This window comes from Xiphophorus couchianus, chromosome 2 (genome assembly GCF_001444195.1).
Source record: "Xiphophorus couchianus chromosome 2, X_couchianus-1.0, whole genome shotgun sequence".
Lineage (NCBI taxonomy): Eukaryota > Metazoa > Chordata > Actinopteri > Cyprinodontiformes > Poeciliidae > Xiphophorus > Xiphophorus couchianus.
In genome coordinates this window covers 3302602-3324416 of record NC_040229.1, presented here as the reverse complement: position 1 = coordinate 3324416, position 21815 = coordinate 3302602, and the positions used below count along the sequence as shown (strand labels likewise).

The window sequence follows — 21815 nt, the reverse complement described above, 5'->3', positions numbered from 1 at the left end:
GTTTCCACCATGAAGCTGTGAGGTCAGGATCTCACAGTCCGGCTCACCTTTGACCTCTTGTTGCCGCTCTGGTGTGCAGGAAGCAGTTAGCCATTAGCTTCTGTTAGCTAGCAGAGGTGGAAACAGAGGAAGAGGAGGAAGGAGGAAGATCCAGCATCAGGATCTCCTGGTTTATCTTCTCATTCCTCTTGATCTGCTGCTGAATAAAGAACCAGAACATCTAGATGCTGGAGCCATCCAGATTATTTTAATGAGTTTAATCTGCTCAGATTTCATCCTGATAACGACAGGAAGGCGTCGGCATCCTGAGGATCCACTTCCTGCCCTGAAGCAGCTGCCATAAAACATCCAGATTATTAATCTGTAAAAGCTACAGATTCAGGAAGAGAAAATCTGTGCAGAAAACCTGCTTCATGTTTCCAGTATTTAATAACCGAGTATGAAACCTGAAAGCTTTACAGGAAGATCATCTAAAGGTTTCTGTTTTAGGAAAAACCAGGAAGGAGATGTTCTGTCAGCACTCAGCGCACATGGCCTACATTTCCCCCGTCGCTACGGTGTGTGTGTGTGTGTGTGTGTGAGATGTTAAACGCTGCCCAAAAGCAGCCATCCACATCCTTAATAAGCTTGTAACCAATTTTCTGGTCAGTGGTCAGGGAACGCAGCGTTCGGCCGCGTTTCCTTCACCTCCAACTGAGCCAAACCAAAGTGAGCGGCTAGAATCCCAGAACTGCTGAAAACCAGAACAAACATCCTGAGTTCAAAATCAGCCGCGTGTTTCAGGCTGATCTATGTGTGTAGCTCTATCTGAGCGCTGATCTGTTCTGGTTTATGTTCTCAGTGCATAAATTCATAAACGCTGTGAGACGAGCAGGAAGCTTCGACACCGACACCGGACCGGACCGACATCGGACCAGACCGGACCGACAGCAGACCGGACCGGACTGACAGCAGACCGGACCGGACTGACAGCGGACATCTAACTATTTATAGTTTAATAAGCTGTAAATAACAATAAAATGTCAACAAACTTTATTTGAGACAATTTATTTAGTGATACGACATCCTGGCCATTGTTTTGCTAGCAATAGCATTGTAGCTTCTGCTAATGTAGGCGCTGTGTGCTAGCTGTTAGCGCTGTGCTAGGCTTTTATAACAGTTTCATTATGTAAACAGTTTTCTTTTTTTTCTGTATTCATCTTAAGACTTGAATCAAATTCATGGAGTGACGTTCTTGGTGCTACCATAGCTAACTCGCTAACTATGTTGAGGCTTTGTTTACATCATGAGTTCGTTCCTGTTGTGGCTCCAACATGTCAGACTGCAGCCTGCTGCTGTTTGGGAAGAAAACGTTTCTGGGCTGTTAGATAATCGTATTCTGCTATGAAACTACAAAAATGGCCGAAGTTTCTACGACCTGTAAGGGAGGCGGGAAGTGCATCAAAACGAGTTGTTCTCAGGTCAGGGGTCAAAGTGGAGCCTGAGGAGCTATTCAGACCAAAACATTGAAGTTCAGCTTTAAATAGGCCACAATGGATGATTTATATGTAAAAGAAGAAATCAAAAGCAAGATGTGTTTCCTTAAAGGTTCTGGAACGGCCCGGTCCAACCTGCTGAGAAACAACCAGATGGTCCCAACAGGAGGAGCATCCATCGGCCATCAGCAGCTTGTTTACGTCTACAAAATGGTTTTGGATTTTGGTGAAACTGCGACTTCAGATGTTTTTTAGTTTGGATGAACAGCAGCTGAAGGATCAGAGAAAAATAAAGTTTCTGGTTAATTCAACATTTTTAACCCAAACAAAAGTTCAAGTTTAGAACTTTATGTTTTCAGAACAACTGAAGGGAGTTTTGAATCCAAACCCTGAAATTACTGCAGCTCAGAGTTTTTCCTTTTCACTTTTGGCTTTAATAATCTCATCGCCGTAGCAACATGATGCCATTAGGTGGTTAGAAACAGGAAGGCCTAATCTGAGCCCAACGCACCAAATTACAGATTATTCATCTCATGGTGTCGCTTAACTCACGTTCATCTGATCCTCCTGTTTCCCAGAATCCTCCTCTGCTATTGTGGAAAATAAAAGGAGTTACCGTGGCGACGTCACCACGGTGATGACACGATCCAGCACATTTATAAAAGCAAGGCAAGGACAATAATAGTAACAATAACAATAAAGGCAGGAGGAAGAATGCCAGCAGTGTGAGGTCCAGTCTGGGTTTAATGGTGGCACTGAGACAGCTGATGACCCCTGACCTCTGAGCTCCTCCAGGTCCATGAGAGAAGCTACAAAACATGGTAGGCACTGTGAAGACTTTAACTACAAAAGTGAGTAAAAAGTCCCAGAACCGGTTTGATCTGAGGCAGAACCGTCCGGAACGGTCCACTTCCTGCCTGAGCACCAGAACCGGTTCTGCATGTTTGGGTCGGCCGGTTCCGTCCCGTCTGACGGGACGAAGCGCCACCAGTTTAAATAAATCTCCACAGCCGTCCCTGAACGTCCTCAGAGTCTGTGCCGTCCCGGGGTCAAAGGTCGCCGCTCTGCGGCTCGGGTCGGGCGTCCTGCGTGCGGCTGCGGCCCAGTCGGGGGAAACGGGACGAGGTTCTGGACCGGGGCGTCTTGGAGCCACCTTCGTTCCCCTGGGGGGCGTCTCTGCAGGACGGAGACAGAGGAGGGAAATGTTAGCTCCGACCAATGAAAACAGAGCGTCAGTGATGTCATCGTCCCTCAGGCTGCTGATTGGCTGACTGGGGTCAAACAGGAAGTCCATTGTTCTGGACAGTAGAAAGGGCCGGCCGGCCTTTAAGTGATCCCCGTTGCCATGGTTACACATAGTTATCTCGCTGTTTTAACATTAGCTAGCATGCTGTTAGCATAACACAACTGAATTATAAAACTAGTTCTGCCGCCAAACGGACGAAACGAATTGGAAACATTTTAAAAACGAGTTAAAAGGTGATAAATGATGAGAAAATGTGAAATTAGAAAGAACATCAGTATTCATATTTATACTTTGCACAGAAAGTTCAATAACTTTGCCATATTTTGGTCCCGTTAGCAGCCAGTGTGACTTCACTTCCATTTCCACAGCTGTAAAAATAGAGGCCAGTTTCAACGAGTTTCTGTTTTTACAGGAAAATCCCCCAAATTTCACATCTGAAAGTCACATGTGAAACCATGAAGCACATGAACATTAAAAGCTCTGACATGTGCAGCAGACGGGAGTAAATAATTTTATTAACTTCATTCTGAACAAAATAATTGTTTGTTTTTTCTGACCGACTGATAATCGATCAATAATGTTAATTATTCTTCCACAAAACAGTTTCGTTGTTTATGAAAACATTTATTACGATTAGATGTAAGAAATAAAATTCATGTTTTGTTCTATAATCAGCGATCTTCATTAGTCCTGTCCAGTAGACGCTTCAGAACCGTTAACCGGTCCAGAATCAACCGGATCTGTGAAGCTTCTTTTGTGGTTTTTGTTAATTAAATGTACATTTTTTTACATTAATTGTTTCTGTCATCAGAAGATTAAATCTGCTATCCGTTAATGCAGGAAGAAACCATTTTCAGTCCGTCTCAAAGTTTATTAATAATAAATAAATCAGATCTGTGGGACCTGCCGCTTGTCCTGTTTCATGAATCTCCTAAATGTGAAACTGATTTATTTAGATGATGGAAAGCAGCAGATCCATCCTGAAATAATCAAAGCTCAATATATTGGCTAATAATTTCAATCCAGAACAGTTTTCAGTATTTTCAGTTATTTAGACTTTAATGTTTAATAAAAGCTTCGTGTGAATCTGATGAGAGGAAATTAATTATCTCCCCATCAGAGTCGGGCGGACTCAGATTAAAGCTCGTGTTTGTTCCATGACGGGCCGCGCTTTCCCATCACTCTCAGGGAAACTAATTTTGTCCAGCCGGTGACATCACTGGCCCGGTTGCCAGGGCAACCATCCTGAAAACACGCGGTTGGCTGATCCCCGAGGCTGATAGGGATGAGGGTGAGCGAGAGGCGCCGGTCAGACGGAGGAAATTAAACGTTTCTGTGTCGACCCGATTCCATCCCAACCTGGCAACCCGAGGCGCAGAGCCGCTAACGCTAACGTTATGAGGGTGAGCGGCACCAAAGCACGGCCAGCCAGACATCTGGTTCCGGGCCCGGTCCAGGGGGTTCGGTCCACCTCGCTCAATTGGACTAAAATTAAAACTCTGCCGTCTGATTGGCTGAAGGTGGAGACATTTGGGCCAATGATCTGCCAGGAAGCAGAGCGAGAACGCAAAGAAACTCGGAGTTTAACTGACCACAGGCACCATCAGCTGCTGCATTCAGGGTGTGTGTGTGTGTGTGTGTGTGTGTGTTGGGATGGAGAGGTTGCTCATTACAGTGAATTTGAATCATGTTCCTCTGGATCAGGAGCGGCTCTTCCTCCCCATCGGACCGGCACCAGGCTGGTTCTGTTAGACCCGGTCCAATCAGGTCCAAACATGGCTGCAGCGAGGCGCTACATCATCAGAACTGCTCCTAAACTGCAGAGCAGAACCAGCTCAAACTGGGAAATGTGTCGGATTAATTGAGTTTATGGGTTTTTCTCTGGTGCTCTGCGCGTCGGTTCCCCATTTGGACATTTTATTGATTTGTGCAGGATAATAACTTTCCCCAGCACTGTTGGAATATTAATAATGTGAATGCTGAGGAAGCTAATTAGAGTAAACAGCTACACAAATGCTCGCATAAATCAAAATGAGTGTCAAGGAGAAAAAAGCTGAGCGGTAAACGGTCGGGTCTTAATAAGAAACTTTTCTTCACAAACATGAACTGATGGTTTCAGACCGAGACTGAAGTCTGGAGACGTTTGGTTTTCCTGAGGCGAAGGGGCGGATCAGTCAGGTGGAGCTGCATGCTAACTGTGATAGCATTTAGCACGAATGAGATGCTAACTGTGAAACTTTATTCTTAGAGTCGCTGAGATCAGAGTGTAAAACCGGTCGTCCACTGGAATGGACATGAAATATTTCTGGGTTTAAACCAAAAAAACGATTTTATAACTTGAATTTGAGTTTTATTGGTTGATGCTTTAGACGAAAAGCAGAATAACAACAGAAGGAAAACTTTTATTTGTTCATTTTTCTGAAGTTTGTCAAAGTTTGATCTGTAAAAGCATAAACAGTTAATCAGCAGCACTATTGTTTATTAATTTACTAATTAAATCATTAATTAGTTGCACACAGGAAGTCTGTCTGTCTGTCTGTAACTTCTACTGTCCTTTACTCCTTCACTGCCTCCTATTAAACATAAATAATGAGCATCTATAATTGCTTAATGAGATTACAGCCAACTGAACCTGGTCTAGTCAAAGTCTTGCGCCCTCGTTGTTGCATTTAGGAGTGGATGGTAATTGAACCTGCAACCCTCACTCTCCCCTAGAGCTTTGATGATTCAGATTTTAAATTAAATAATCCTGGGTAACCAATAATTTATGCTCTGAAAGCAAACACTGACATCCATCTGAGAGCTTTAATTATGAACCACTTTGTGTCAAATTTGACCTGAGTGAACCATCTGAGCGCTCATCCTATCTCTGCTGACAGCAGGTCACACTGCAAGGCGCCGCTTCATTTATCTTCTCTCTTCAGCTCCACAGAAATGACTAATTATGAGCATTATGCAGCGCGTCGCATTATCATTACTAAGGAACAACACCAAACCTCTGCTTAACTTCTCCTCTTCTTGTTTGGTGTCTGGGAATAACCCTCCACACGGCTCAATGTGTTGTCATGGTTACCACAGCGCTGCGTCCAGTTCCTCATTCATAGTTCCTAGAATGAACTTAATGAGCTGCTTCTAAAATCACAGATCTACAAACTCATCGTACCGCGTTGTTGGTGCGAGTCGAGTTTTCATGACAGAAACACTTACAGCTGACCGCAGACTGAGGCTCATAATTATTCATACCACCTGCAGGTTCACAGGTGAAACAGTTTTCATTCAACTAATACGTTTATATTGGGCAGGAAGCAATTAGCATTAGCATTAGTTAAATGCCATGTTGATATAGTGCAATAGCATTAGCTTCAGCTAAATACCATGTTGATATAGTGCAATAGCATTAGCATTAGTTAAATACCATGTTGATATAGCACATTAGCATTAGCTTCAGCTAAATACCATGTTGATATAGTGCAATAGCATTAGCTTCAGCTAAATACCATGTTGATATAGTGCAATAGCATTAGCTTCAGCTAAATACCATGTTGATATAGCACATTAGCATTAGCTTCAGCTAAATACCATGTTGATATAGCACATTAGCATTAGCTTCAGCTAAATACCATGTTGATATAGTGCAATAGCATTAGCTTCAGCTAAATACCATGTTGATATAGTGCAATAGCATTAGCTTCAGCTAAATACCATGTTGATATAGCGCTTTAGCTTCAGCTAAATACCATGTTGATATAGTGCATTAGCATTAGCTTCAGCTAAATACCATGTTGATATAGCGCATTAGCTTCAGCTAAATACCATGTTGATATAGTGCAATAGCATTAGCTTCAGCTAAATACCATGTTGATATAGCGCATTAGCTTCAGCTAAATACCATGTTGATATAGCGCATTAGCTTCAGCTAAATACCATGTTGATATAGCGCATTAGCTTCAGCTAAATACCATGTTGATATAGTGCATTAGCATTAGCTTCAGCTAAATACCATGTTGATATAGTGCATTAGCATTAGCTAAATACCATGTTGATATAGTGCATTAGCATTAGCTTCAGCTAAATACCATGTTGATATAGTGCATTAGCATTAGCTTCAGCTAAATACCATGTTGATATAGTGCATTAGCATTAGCTTCAGCTAAATACCATGTTGATATAGCGCTTTAGTGTTAGCAGAGTGAATGTTTGTATGTGTGTTTCTACTGAAGTAGAGATTTATTTCTGCAATGCTTCTAAATGTTTTATAAAAAGCTTAAATGATTTTTGATGTTTTCTTTATTTTTTATGAAAAACTAATAAAAACAACCCTGATCCTTATTTTTATGGTTTTATTATTTAGTGATTCTCCTCTTTTCTCCTGATTTCTTACCAGAAACAAACGGCTTGTTGGAGTCAAAATGATTTAAAATCCAAATGTTTTAGCTGTGTAAATTATTTATCTGTTTATTAAAGGTTTTGTGGCTCCAGTGGCTTTTATTTGCTCTATTTAATGAAAATGTTTCTGTATTGACAGAGATTTAAATTTATGTCCTGGCATCAGAGCATCTGGATCAGTTATGAAGCTTCTGTAGCGTTAGCAGCAAACCGGCGCCGTATGATGGCGGGCGGCACGAGGAGCGTTTGGCAGGCGGCCTCAGAGCGCTAACACCCCGCCGGCGCGCCGCTGCATTCAGCCGGCGTCTCCAGGGAGGAAGTGACATTCAGGGCAGACGGGTGGCACATCACGTCCGCCGACTGATCGCTAAGTGGAAACAGATGTGGAATATGGACAGAAAATGACAGAAGGTTTGGATCGCTCGGTAGGTGGGCGGCCGAAGCTGCAGACACTTTGCTACATGAGAGTGACTGAGAAACGAGAAACTTTTATTATTTATGTGTGGAAAAACTCTGCAGTTTGTCTGGAGGAGGTTTGACATTAATCCTGTGTGTAAGAGGGGAGCAGCTGGGACAGCTGAGTCGTTGTGAATGTATGCTAGATTAAACTGGATAATAAAGCTACGCTAAACTGACAGCCAGTCATTTCTCTTTATCTTTACAGCATTACTGCTTTACCGATTCTGTTTTTTCTCCGTTAAATCTTGAATGTTTCAGTTCATCAAACATTTTAATCTTAGGGAAAGAACCCGAGTTTCTAATGTTGATTTGTTTGATGAGGGAGCAGCAGTTGATACCGAGCCTTTAGCATCTCCAACCTGCTCTGCCTTCATTTGACTCAGAAACATTGGGGCGTCTTAAAGGGCCGGTATTCTGTGTTTTCCAGGCAAACAGAGCCATTTTATAGAACAATCAAGCAATTATGTTACCTTCTGTTGTTATAAAATGCTACGTACATCAAATATGACTGAAAAGAAATTCACTTCCTGATTTAACACCTTGAAATTGGCCCTCTGTCTCTTTAAACCTCCTGCTGTTTCTGAAGCTCTGCCTCCAAGAAGTCGTCCCAAAATGGCTCCTCTATGAACCCTTTAACATTTTTACCAGCGTTGCTCTGAGCAGCAGCTCCAATAAAGAGCTCAGCAGCTGTTTGCTAATTGATGGTGGCTAGGCTGAAGGAGTTGATTGGGGGAGGAGCTAAACCTCAGGGGCGGAGCTAGGTCCACCCAGATTTCTCAAACATGAAAGAATCAAAGCAAAACTGCAGGTTTGATTTTATAACATGATAGAAAGATTCAAAACATGGATTTTACGTAAAACTGCCCCTTTAATGAAGGACCTGTTAAAGGCCACCACAGACATTCATGGCGGCGGCAGCAAGTGACTAAGGCCCTGTTTCCACGACAACCATTTCTGGTGAAAATGGAAGAGTTTTGTTGGGTTTGTTCTGTACATTTACATGAAACCACCAAATGTTTCCTCTGAAACAGTACAGATTGAAATCGGGTTCCAGAGTCCAGTGGTTCTGAAACGTACCGGTACCGTTGTCTTGTAAACAGAATAAATGGATCTTTTCTGTCAGAGAATCTCTAGCTAATGCACAGCATGACGCAAAACAGCTGCTTCCTACAATCCACAGAAGAAGAAGAAACTACTGATGATGCTGGTGTTGCTACAGGTCGTGTTCCCCCATCAGGTCCGGTTCCCTCAGCGTCTCTTCATCGCTCCGCATCACCAAGGCGGCAAAATACACGCCTGCTTGTTCAGCTCTTATCTAGAGAACTACAGACACCGTGAAAACTCAAACAACGGGTTTCAGAGAAGTTAGCCCACTTTTTACAAACTGAGCATTAATCAGACACACACAGTGTGGTTCCTCCAGTATCTGGGGGAACGGGACCTGATGGGGGAACACGAACCGACATGCCTTCTAGTAGAACTTTTTTTTTAAAACACATGTGCACTTGTTTCAAAGAACCTAGCACCAACTAGTGGTGTGGTGAGAGCATTACACCTTTTCAATTTGTACCGTTACTGTGTAAACAAAGATAAACAAAGATATCTTCATGTAAATGTAATAACAGAAACGGAACAAAAATTACATTTTTGTTGTATCATTGTTATGTAAACAGGGCCTAACGTGGCGGCCGCTGCCTGTGACCAACGTGGCGGCCGCTGCCTGTGACCAACGTGGCGGCGTGTTTCTACTTACTGGCAGAACGGCAGCAGAGCCAGCAGCGTCTCTTTGGTGGGGCGGGCGGTGAACTCTGGCAGCGCCTGGATCAGCTTGTTCATCACGGTGCGCAGGTAGCCCTGCAGCTGCTTCCGCCGCTCCTCCACGAACTTGGCATCCTGCAGGAAGAGACGATGAGAGGAGGAAGGAAGCTGCAACACCTGCAGAGTAAGATCCACAAACTTCAGCAAATAACCATGACTCTACCAACGGTCCTGTTTGTCCCACTGCAAAACGTTAACAATATTTGGTTTATTTAGCTTCACAGAGAGGAAGACATGGTTGTCACATTTCATCATTTATAAGTTTATGTCACAGTTCCAAACTAAATGTTTAATAAAAAGCTAATTATTTAGCTCCAAATTAAAAAATAATTTCCCAAACTGAACATTTAATTTCCAAACAAATAAATAATTGAACCGCAGCAACGCGGCGCAGCAACGCGGCGCAGCCAACAACCTGTTTTAAAAACACTGCTCTGCTTCTGGTCCCTCAGCAGGTCAATTCGATCAGTTCTGCCTGAAACACAGCCGAGCTGCTCACATTATATGAGCAGCTCGCAACAAATAATGAGGCTGAAGGAGAGAAAACGAAACAAAACAAACACTGAAGGTCAGAATTATTTATTAATAAACCATTTAAAGGAGAGGAGAGAAAAACTGCAGCTGAAAAATTCATCGACTTCCACCTGATCTGCCTGAAACCGTTTCATCCGCATCGTTCAGGCTGAATGTTTTCAACCAGGAACTGGTACCAACACGACCCGGTCCACCTTCTGGAGCAACTTTAACTGGTTCTGCCCCAGTTCGACCCGACCAGAACCGACTCCACTAGCAGATCCAGCTGACAGCAGAACGCGCTCGCTGATCGGTCCGCAATGAAGAATGAAAAACGAAAGATGTAAAGGGAATAAGAGAGAAAAGAAGAGAAGGAAAAAGACAGAATAAGCAAAATAAAAAAGACAAATACTGAAAGAAAAAAAGAAGAAAGAAAAAACAGAGATGAGGAAAGATGGAAAGAAAGACAGAAACAAAGAAAAACAAAAAGGAGAAAGAAAGATGAATAGAAAGGCTGGAAGAAATAAAGAGACAAAGACAGAAAGGATGAAACCAGAAACATTTGGATCATGAAATGGGGAATTTTTCTTTTAACAATTGTCCTGACCTGGAAAACCCTTAAATTCCAGGATTTTCCAGGAGGTGGCGGAACGCCTGGGTCTGTGGGAATCACTGCGTCCAAACGAAGCCGTGAAACGACGGGAACTTCTGCCACAGAGAGTGGCTAAACGCCTCTCCAACATGGCCGCCCCTCCTGGGCAGCAGCAGTGAAGCCAGAGGAAACTCCAAACGTTAAATTAGGAAAAATGGGCTCAGAGTTTGGCAGCTGGTCTGAGTGGAGCAGAAGAGCCACCGTGCAGAGGAGAGCTGCATGCTGGGTCAGCAGGACGGGGAGGAGGGGAAAATGGCCGCCTTCACGCTGCGTCAACACAATGAGAGACGCTTTCACACTGCAGCAGTAATGAGACTAATGAAAGTTGTGACAGATTCCTCCTGGAGACGCAGACGAGGCCAGGTGTTTGACACAGAGGGAAATATTATGACAGCTGAATATTTCCTCCCACACTTTGGGATCAGAAGATATTTCCTCGTTGCTGCTTTAACCATCAGCAACTTCTGAGGAGTCGGATACACAACAACTACTCCCATCCAGCAACTTTCACGTTTCCCTTCTCCACCACGAGAGTCAAACGGCCAAATTTCCCCTTCAACTCTGCAGAAACCCGAAATAAACCTCCTGATGGTCCGGTCGACCCGGTTCTACTGGAACCAGAACTCCATCACCTGCTCCACCTCCAGCTGCTGTGGTTCTGACCCAAACCAACCTGTTCCCCTCCTGGCCTGTGGGGGCGCTGCACCAAGAACCACTGAAGGAAACGACACAAAAACCTCTGAAGACGCTGAGAGCAACTTCCTTCTTCACCAGATGGAAACAAGATGGAGGCGTCAGATTTTAGTGTTGGAGGATTTCTCTTTAGTCTTTGGCTGAAGACCAGGAGCCATTTCTGCTGCTAGCGCTAGGCTAGCATGTTAGCTTTGGTTGTATTTACCCATACTGCCCTGCGCTGTAGTCCACCTCCTGCTTATGGAGCGGTCTCCGGTCCGTTTGGCGTTCACATTCAAACTGAACCAGAGTTCATTTCAACCAAACCCAGACTGAGGTTTGGAGGACCAGAGGTCAGAGGTCGATTAGCGTTCATACCTGACCGGATTTTAGAGGAAAACGGACTGGAGTCGGGTTAAAGCGGGCAGGACTGGACTGGGCTGGTGCGAATGCGTCCAAAGTACCAGACTTGTTTCTCTGAGTTCGGACCCGTTTGGAGAGCAGACCAGTGGAAATAAAGAGCTGCAGAGTCTGGCTCTGCTGTTAGCTTTGTTTCTGTTAGCCTTGCTTTCATCAATTACAAATAGACTCTTTGAGAATATAAAAGTGACTTTGATACCCATGCACACGTAAACACACACACACACGGCTTTTATATTTTATTTCCAGCTAATGATGAAGAAATGTTAATGCTTGGATTGCATTCTGGCTCTGATATTTGACTGCGAGACCTTCAAAGGCTTTTTTAACGGCGCCATGAATATCTGCTCAGCTGCACTTCGCTCTGCTGAGGATGAAACACACCAGCTGTCAGTGGTGATCAGGTAGCAGGGGAAATGAGCGCGCACACACACACACACACACACACCCTGCTAACCGTATTACATGCCAAGGACTTTCAGTTTCATGCCTGTTAACATGCGCTCCGATGCAGAGACGCTTTCTGAAGCAGACTGACAGCTCAGTGAGGAGCAGCTGCAGCGGCGCTGTGATGGAGGGAAACTTCTGCTTCTCTGCTACCTGAACGGCAGCTTGCTGCTCACAGACGCCCGTCACATTCATCAGTTTGATGCAGAACATGATGGCAGAGCAAGAGGTTGTTAGCATGAGGTTGTTAGCATGAGGTTGTGGACTTTTTTGAGGTTTTGATGCTGGTCTGGAATTACAAGCACCACTTCAGCCAAAGTTTTGAGAACGGGGAACGTTTCTCCCGCTGAAGCACCTAAACAAGGCGTTTCCTGATCAGCCTTCCCACAGCAGAGGCTTAGCTGCAAAGCCGCCATATTAACTCTTCAATGTGGCGTCCTCACGCATCGCCACATCATTCAGTCGTTTCCATTTCAGAGACGAAACTGCGAAGGGAATCTTGGTTTCTTATTTAGTGACCTGAACTCTGCGTTAAAAAGTGGTGAGGGGTGTGAAAAGTAATTATCAAAACTAAAGAGCGCCTTCAGATTTTCTGTCTGTGTTTTTTTTAAAAATGGTCAAAGATGGAAAATCTTTAACGCGACCTCTGACCCGGAGTGCAGATGTCAATACAGATGTTTTTGGAAATCTTTGTTCATTTTTCCCACATGCTGCCTGAGATCCGCTGGCAGATCAAACAGGATCATCATGAGTCCGTTTGAAGAGGAAAAGGGCTGACTCCAGGCGGGTCACGGAGCTGGGTGACCTCTGACCTTTGAAGCTGTGCAGTCTGTGCATCAGCACTGCAGCCTTTTCTCTCACGTTCTGCTTTGTGTCATTTCAGTCCTGCTAATGAGTTTCTCTGCATCTGCTGATGCTTCAGGCAAGACCGGCCAGCTGCTGATGCATCACACACACACACACACACACACACACACACACACACACACACACAGCTCCTAACCAGCTGATTGTTCGGCCTGTTGAATCGCACCATACTGCAGCTCTCATCAACTTTATACCAAGCATTTGATTTTATTTGTTGCCGCCGTCGTTCCTCCTCTCGCCATCATGGCCGTCGAGTTTTGGGCTCCAGTGTAAAATCTTTCTCTGCAGCTTTGATCGCAGGTCTGATATCTACGGCGCATTACAGGTTCACTGTCAACAGAACATATGAAGGAATACGTTTTCCTGTGGTTTGGTCCACTGCTTCAGAAGAACATCAAACCAAACTGCAGTTAGAATAAAATAAGGCTACAATGAATCAAACAGCAAAAACTGCATCAAGAAGAAAACGCTAGCTCCAAAAACGTTAGTCCTCCAGGCCACTAGGGGGAGACAGAGTAACAACGTTAGCTACCAACTCTAGCGGTTGGTAGCTAACGTTGTTACAGAATCTGCTGTTCTGTAATATTGTACATGAAGTATTTTCCTTCTTCCTCCAACTTTCTACTGGACATCCCGTCTTTACTGACGGCCAGCAGATCGACTCCCCCTGCTGGCCTGGAGGACTAATGTTTTATGGAGCCAGTTTACAGTGTTTTAAACTTGCTGCTGTTTTGTGTGTTTTTAGGTTTGTGTGTTTACATCTGTCGTACACTGTAGATCAGGGGTGTCCAAAGTGTGGCCCATGGGCCATTTGTGGCCCTTTTAATAATTCTGTGAGGCCCCAGACTGCAGTTTAAGAATTACAAATTTGGCCCTCTACTGGGAACTTTTTAGAGTTTCACATTTAATTCTTCCTTCATGGAAAGTGTTAGGCACAAAGTATTTTTAATTTACTAGCCATGTTTTCTTTTAATTTTGGTTACTTTAACGTTTTTGAACAAAGTTCTCATTTTTGTTGTTTGGGAATAAAAATATTTTTTGTGCCAAAATAAACTGAATTACCCAAAATGTTTGTTTCATTAAATATTTTGTTTAATTTATTGATGAGCATAAAAAAAATCAAAATTATTTTGAGTTTCTAAAAACAAAATGGCCCCTGAGTTTATCTGGTCCCAGAGCTGATATAAAATATGTACGGATATAAAATCATATCTTTTAAATGTAACGGAGCTGCTTAGAGCTGGACATGTTTGTGTTTATGGTTTATGAGTCATGAGGTCGTTTGGAGGTCATCTGGACGGACAGGAAGCAGAGACCTGGTGGGAACATCATCAGCAAACTGAGTCACTGCTGCTGCTTCACAGATTAAATGAATATGTTGAAGCAGGGAAGTGGTTACATAACCACCATGGTAGGTCAACATGCACGTGGATTTACTAATTTTAGGATTTTAATTAATTTGCTGGTGAATTAATGGCTGTAACGGAGCATCCATGAGCTTTTAATAAGACGGCTTTAACTTGTTATGAACTAACAGTCTAAAGGAAAAGTCGAGTTCTGCTTTCATTTTGTTAGAAGTTTAACAGCAGCTCACCTGGAGGAGGAAAGGTGTAAAAACCAAAAAGAGAAGAAAACACCGACTGGATGGAAATAATGGAGACAAAACACACACACACACACACACACACACACTATAAGCCAGGGGAGGGAATATTTTACCAACTCACGATTCGATTCAAACCGATTCTTAATTTCTGCTTCAGTTGATCTCTGATCAAAGGATTCTCATGGTAGATTATAAGGATCTGTCAGACTGGAGCAGATCTGAACGACACATGGAGACATTAAAGTGTCTTAAATATCAATCCATGCTTAAAGTAAATTCCTATCTGGATCCTCCATTTTGATTTAACAAAGCGTCACAGACAGAGAGCGCCACCTTTCTGCAGAGCGCGTTTAAATTTCCACCCAGGAGTTTTAATCCATCTGACAGTGTTTGGAGTTATTCAGTGAAAAATCGTAAAAAAATATTCAAAATTTAACATCGTGTCTGATAAACGTTTCTTAAAAATATTTATGTGGCCTGCAGATACAGAAACAAGATAGTGAAAACAAAATATCAACGTTTCTTCACAAGCTCCGCCCACAACCTTCCAACCAATCACAGCTCACCTCTCAGACCGGACTGTCTGACCAATCACAGCCCGGCTCTCAGATCGGCCCTTCTAACCAATCACAGCTCACCTCTCAGAGTTCTGTACCGCAGGGAACTGCGTAGCTTGGCTCCGCTGTAGCTTCACTAGCTCCGTGTATTAGCGGTGTTCCTGAAGTTCTCCGTCTTCATTTTGTGAACTTTGAACTCGGTGAATCTCGTGTCCAGCTCAGTTTTCTTCCCAGGAATTCAAAAAGAAGTATTTGGACTCCAAAAACAGTCCAAATATTTTCCTTCAACAAAAAAGAGCTGCTTGAATTTCTTTCACTTCCTCCATTTCTTTCTGCCACACATACGTTTCTGTACCGTCACCATGGCAACGCCAAAACTCCCGCTTAGTTACAAGATGGAAGCTGACAGAGAGGCAAATGTTTCATTTTTAAAAAATGAATATTAGGATGTTATAATGATTCTGAATCAATCTTTTGGCACACTGCTGGTAAAAACAATCCATTCTGTAGAAATGCAACCTGGGGAGCAAATAGAGATCAAACTGCTGCTTTATGCTCAGTTTTCCATGAAGCATCAGTGTGTGTGTGTATGTGTTTTACTGAGCACACACACTGGGCACAGAGACACACCCAGACTTCACTAATCTGCCTCTTAAATCTCAGGAAGCTTTAAATCTTTATCCAGCTGCTTCCTGTTTCTCTCAGTCTGGTCTCAAATCTTTCCCTTCTGGTTTTGGTGATGAAGATGCTTTTTTTAAACCGGTTCAGTTTTTTGGTTTCCTTCACAATCATCTCACAGCTGAACCCAACAGAACCTGAACTTTACCGGAACTCTGGCCACTTTATTAGGTACACCTACCGGGCATTGAGCTGGAAACTTGACTTATTTGGATGTTGAATCATAATTAAATGCTTTGGCCCAGATTGCCATGGCAGCATCCAAACAAACAGTGAGACCTCACCTTGTTCCCAATGGCTTTCTTGGGTGGAAAGCTGAAGGTGTCCACCTGTGGGAACTGGGACCTCAGCTGGTTGTGCAGCTCTCTGAACTCGGTGTAGCGTCTGTAGACGTTCCACTCGTTGTCCAGGATGCGGATGTAAACCTGAGGACAGGAAGACGCATCAACCATCACTCATCTGTGTGAGGAAGCCAGACAGCGCCGGGCTGCGCTCTACATGCTGCTCAGTGGAGGCTTCAGGATAAACGGCTCGTCCTTTTTACCACTTACATACAGAAACAGAACAGAAAGTGTCTGCAGTCGTGACTGCGCCGCCACCATTCCCATGCACCATTAGCTGCTTCATTCAGACTCATGAAAGATGGAGGGAGAGAGAGAAAGAGGGAGAGATGAGCCTATTAGAGGACAGAGAGGAGAGTCGGGTTTTATTCTCACTGAAGGAAAAACAGGCCACACAAAACACACAAACAGCTGAAGAGCTTTTAACACAAACAGAGAGAAACATGAATAGAGAAACATCAGGATCCCAACAGGGAAAATGCATCAATTAATTCAAGAATATAACTGGATAATATCTTCTCTGTTTGAGCCGCCAGCAGCCCTTCAACATCTTCACAGTTCATGAAATCAAATGACTCAAAGTAGAGGATCGATGTGAAGTAGAAGGACATTAGCTGCTTCAAACATAAATTAGCTTAATGGAAAAACTCCTGTTTTCAGTAAAAAGCTGTTTTGCTGGGATGAGGTGGTTTTTATTAAATAGATGTTTCACTAACCTGCAATGGAAACATTTTTTTCACATCGTACAAGTCACATGATCAACATTCGGATGTTACTACTGGTGAAAACCATGAAGAAGACGACAGGAAGTGTTTTTCTTCATGGTTTGTTCAGAGTCTCACTGTTCATAAAAAGTCATAACATGTTCAATCAATAACTAATGAAAAATGGCCGACTCGGGGCGTGCCGTGGTGGCGTAGTGGTTAGCGCGACCCGTATTTGGAGGCCTTGAGTCCTCAAAGCGGCCGTCGCGGGTTCGACTCCCGGACCCGGCGACATTTGCCGCACGTCTTCCCCCCTCTCCTTCCTGTCAGCCTACTGTCATATAAGGGACACTAGAGCCCACAAAAAGACCCCTGGAGGGGTTAAAAAAATAAATAAAAATGGCCGACTCAAAACGCCGCATGCATAACCGCCCCCAAGTAGGCGGAGCTTATCACTGCATAAGAGTCCTCTGATTGGCTGATAGATGAGTGCCAGCGCCAGGAATTATCATCTCATGTTTACATCCGTCGCTGCCACGATTAATGATTTAGTGTGATTTTAATTTAATTTCTTATTTAATAGAAACACAGCTATTATAAAACTGTTTCACCTGGGAGTAAAAAACCTTTTCTGTTTTTATTTCCACATGTTTGACTGGAAAACCTGGGATCCAAACTTTAACATTCTGTAAACAGACGTGTTCAGGATTTAGACTCATAGTTTCATTCAGGCTGGATAAATTAACTTGCTGTTAATTTCAGGTTGTTTTTTCTGTTGGTGTTTGTTAAATGTGTTAAATGATCTTCAGTCTGAAACAGTTTGACAAAAACAGAAACACATTTAAATCCATGAATTTAATTAGGTTTCACTGCCAGGTTATCAGAGGAAGCAGCTTTAAATCTGACTAGCAGTCGGATGAACGGATCCAAGCAGAACCAGAACCAGAAAGTTTAACGGATCTGGGTTCGGTTCCAGCTGCATCCGACAGCGATGGTCTAATCAAAGTCCAGCATGGCAAGTTTTTATTTCCAGACTTCACTACCTGCCACTTCCAACTGCTACGCTCCAACAGTCTGTGTGTGTGTGTGTGTGTGTGTGTGTGTGTGTGTGAGAGAAAGTAAGCAGCGCCTGAACTCTCCAACTCGTTCTTCACACGACTATTTTGGTCCGGTGTGCCGATGAGTCCGACACGGCGGCCGCTTCCAGGAGAGACTGTGAAACTCGGCGCGTCCATCGTCTAATTAAACAATTAGCGTCTCCTTCCACCCACGGCCAGAGAGGATGCTGGGAAAAAACTCACATTTTTACCTCCCAGCATCCAGAAAATCAGAACAGCTTCAATGTTTTCATTTAAAACTCATTTTTATTAGTTTGGACCATGTGCTCACTTTAGTTTTGTTTTTATTGTTTGAAAATGCTTCTTTTCAGTTTAGTTTTTATCCGTTTCAGTTATACTTTTAGTTTTTTTTATATAACACCAGGAACAAGAATCAACATTTTTTTTCTATAGTTGTAACAAAATCCCAGAAAACCTCACAGTTTGAGAAAATGTGTTGATTTCAAATGAAAAACCAAACATCTCAGGCAGCTATGAAAGATTGACGCCAGAGAAACTTTCAAACTTTCGGTAAAGGTAACAACAGCAGCGGCAGGTTGACTTTAGCATTTTCCCATTTTAATAACACATTTGATCTGGAACTGTCTGTTATCCAAAATCCCCGTGAAACTAAAAGTCCCAAATCGGATTTTAGCGCTTCTTCCTGACTGCTGCTGAAGTGGCGCCATCTGCTGGCAGAAAGCGGCACAGCAAGAAAAACCAGCAACAACCAGAAACCTCATAGGAATAAGACACAAGGAAAACGGAGCACATTTTCCAGAAGCTCAGTTATTTTTAGTCAGTTTTGTCTGAACGGCCCGATTAGACCAACAGGAAGTGGTTCTGAACGGTGTGGAAGCTCAGGAGTAAACCCAACAGGAAATGGACTCTGATTTGACTGGAACAGACTGATGTGTCTGTGTTTTGTTTTCTGATGTGATGCTGCACAGCAGGAAGCCCAGATGAAGTGACAGCAGCGGCTGACATGATGGGAGCGGACGGCGCCGCTAATGGAGCGGAGCCGCTGCTGTCAGCACTTCAGGAGCAAAGCTCCAAAAACTTCTGGAAGGCAACGAGGAACCTTCCTGTTGGTTTAAATTCAGACAAAAAACATATTTCACTTTTTCTGTCCTGATATTCAGACAGCAAATAAAATATTTTTATACATATTTCATTAAAGTGAAATATGTGTTCCTATCTGACCAATCAAGACGTCCACACCTGACGGCCTGATCCAGGAAAAACTGGGTTCCAGTGCATCGCTGTGCAAAACTTCAAAACTAAAAAGTGCAAATTAGTCAGAACAGGAAATGGAGCCAAGCGAGAAACAGGCGGCCGTCGGACTGAACTTATGAATTTAACGGTTTTAGTGCCAAGCAGTCAGACAGTTCTCAGACAAAACAGGAAGTAGGTTGGACTGCTGTCAGTTGGAGCCAGTTCAAGTTTCCCCCACGCAGAGAGTGAATCTTCATCAGCGCAGACAGAGCATCTGCTTAGAGCACATGTGTCAAACTCAAGGCCCGCAGGCCACATGTGGCCCGCTACGTCATTTTGTGCAACCGTTTTACAGCCCCATTGATTGACTTAAAATAGGTTTTGAGCACGAATTGACTACAAACTACATCTCCCATAATGCCTTCTGATTCTTACCAGCCAACATTACGGCTTCTCGCCACTAGAGTGCAGCAGAGTCACCTCAAGCTGATTATTAATTTTCCCAGCGAATAAAACTGAAACATCGACAAGCTAACAAGCTAAAGAGCGAAGTTCCGTGATGTTTCAATCGAGGACTTTTACCGTCTCCTGCCCCCTGATTTGATGCCACAGCTTCGACTCCATGCAGCTCGTGTTTTGTCCATGTTTGGAAGCACCTATCTGTGCGAACAGATGTTTTCAATAATGAATTTAAACATGACCAAGCACAGGTCGCGCATTACTGCTGAAAACCTACACGCCATTTTGCAGATTGCCACAGAATAGAACTAAAACCGGACATGGACGAACTGACCAGGGGAAAACGGTGCCAGACATCCGGCCAGAAAACATTGGTAAGCACAAACAAACTAAATTTAAACAGAATGAATGTAAAACCAAAACTCAGTATACTGGAATATGTATATAGTTTATTGATTTTGCTTGTGTTTTGTTTATTTACAGAACACAACACAATGAGGATGTGTGAGTTGGTGACAGGCTGAAGAGGATCAGCTTTGTGTTCAAGGACAGGCAGCATCACCTCATTGTTTTGTTCTTATGTGAAATACATGTTCGTTGTGTAATAAATAACGAAAAAGTTTTGTGAATGAAGTTGAGAGTTAATATCAAAACTTGTTTTTATTCTTTGTCTGCTTATCTTTAAAGCAGACAAAGATTAATTTTCCCAGCGAATAAAACTGAAACATCGACAAGCTAACAAGCTAAAGAGCGAAGTTTAGCTGAGCAGCTTAAAAATACTGAGCATATTTTTAAACTGCTCAGTTTAAAAATATTGAGCATATTTTTAAATATGCTCAGTATTTTTAAATATGCTGAGCATATTTTTAAACTGCTCAGTTTAAAAATATTGTAATTTCTAAACTGAGCAGTAATTTTACATCCATGCAAACTGAAATGTAATATTTAAAACTTGAATACATAAAATCAGTTATTTAACAATATGAGGTCTTGTTTAATTTATTTTTAACATTGCATTTTCATACATTTATGCTAGGGTTGACCAAGTCTAGTTTTCCAGACCTATCACTCTGCAACTTTAGATGTGTTCTTTCTCTAACCTGGATCATTGACTCATTCATAGGCGTCTACAGAACTGAGTTGTTGCTAATGAGGAAAGTCAACTTTTTGTCCGGCGTATGTTTTAGCAGGGACGCATCTAAAAGTTGCAGTCTGGAGGACTGCACTTGGGCATTCCTGATTTATACCGTCAATGTGGCCCATTGAGGGTGGCCAATATGCTGAAGTGGCCCTTGGTGAAATTGAGTTTGACACCCCTGGCTTAGAGTATAGCAGGAGAAATACAGTAACTATTATTATTATTACTTTTAAAATGATTTTTAAGCATTTTAGCGTATATTTAGCATCTCAAAGTTCAGATGATCACACCAGGAAATATTTTCAGGTTTCTAAAACGGATCATATTGGAAGGGGTTAAAGGTCACCACTGGACATAGCAAATATTAAACAACTTAACATTTGATGCAAAACAAAACAGCAAAGTAGAAACCATTGCACTTTGAGATTTACTCGGCTTAAAAATGTAACCAACAAACGTTTATATGTGGCTTTTAACAGAAACTCAAAGAGTTTAATGTTAAAAATGAAACAAGAATAGAAATCTAGCAACTCTAAACTCATGAATCAATGAATTTCAATCACTGTTCTGGTTTTGTGATTCTGTCCATTTTTTATGTTTGACATGAAAAACATTTCAGAAAAATCACCTTGAACAATTTCAGCTTGTGACAAATGGCTGCAATTTGTGACAACTTGATTACAGCTGCCAAGGTTTCTGACATGTTGACGGTGAAGAACATCGATGGATTAAATTCAGGTATTAAATTTGCATCAAACTCAGATGCAGAAAAACAGGAAAAGTGGATTTGTGAATCTCCAAACCTGAAAGTAGGTCAAAGCCAAGGTGAAGCGTTAACAGAAATTATATCTGAAATAATGTTCAGGATGAGTCTTACGTTTCTGTACTGTTGGAATGAAACGTTAAAAACATTTTGTCGACAGTATTTGGAAGCTCTCCTCTGGTGCAGAATTATGATGCAAAATAAAAATTTAAAATTAACATCCAGTCTGAAAACATAAAACTGTAACAGACTGAATTTTCTGTTTGTGGGAAATGTTTGCATGTTTTTTTGGTTTTAATTCT

At 42.6% G+C, this 21815-nt stretch overlaps 1 protein-coding gene across 3 annotated transcripts in view; it reads right to left on the bottom strand.

Moving 5' to 3' along the window:
• Nucleotides 1-1017: 1017 nt before the first annotated feature.
• Nucleotides 1018-21815, bottom strand: part of snx29 (sorting nexin 29) — a 100340-nt gene continuing 79542 nt past the window's right edge. For 2 of the 3 annotated variants that reach the window (XM_028037165.1, XM_028037174.1), the window contains exons 19-21: nt 16081-16221; nt 9320-9459; nt 1018-2651 (exon numbers count right to left, since the gene is read on the bottom strand). In XM_028037165.1, the coding sequence (XP_027892966.1) occupies nt 2525-2651; nt 9320-9459; nt 16081-16221 (408 nt within the window). In that variant the 3' untranslated portion in view covers nt 1018-2524. Of the gene's footprint in view, nt 2652-9319; nt 9460-15505; nt 15638-16080; nt 16222-21815 lie in introns of those variants that run through there. The other variant, XM_028037179.1, reaches the window with a different exon arrangement.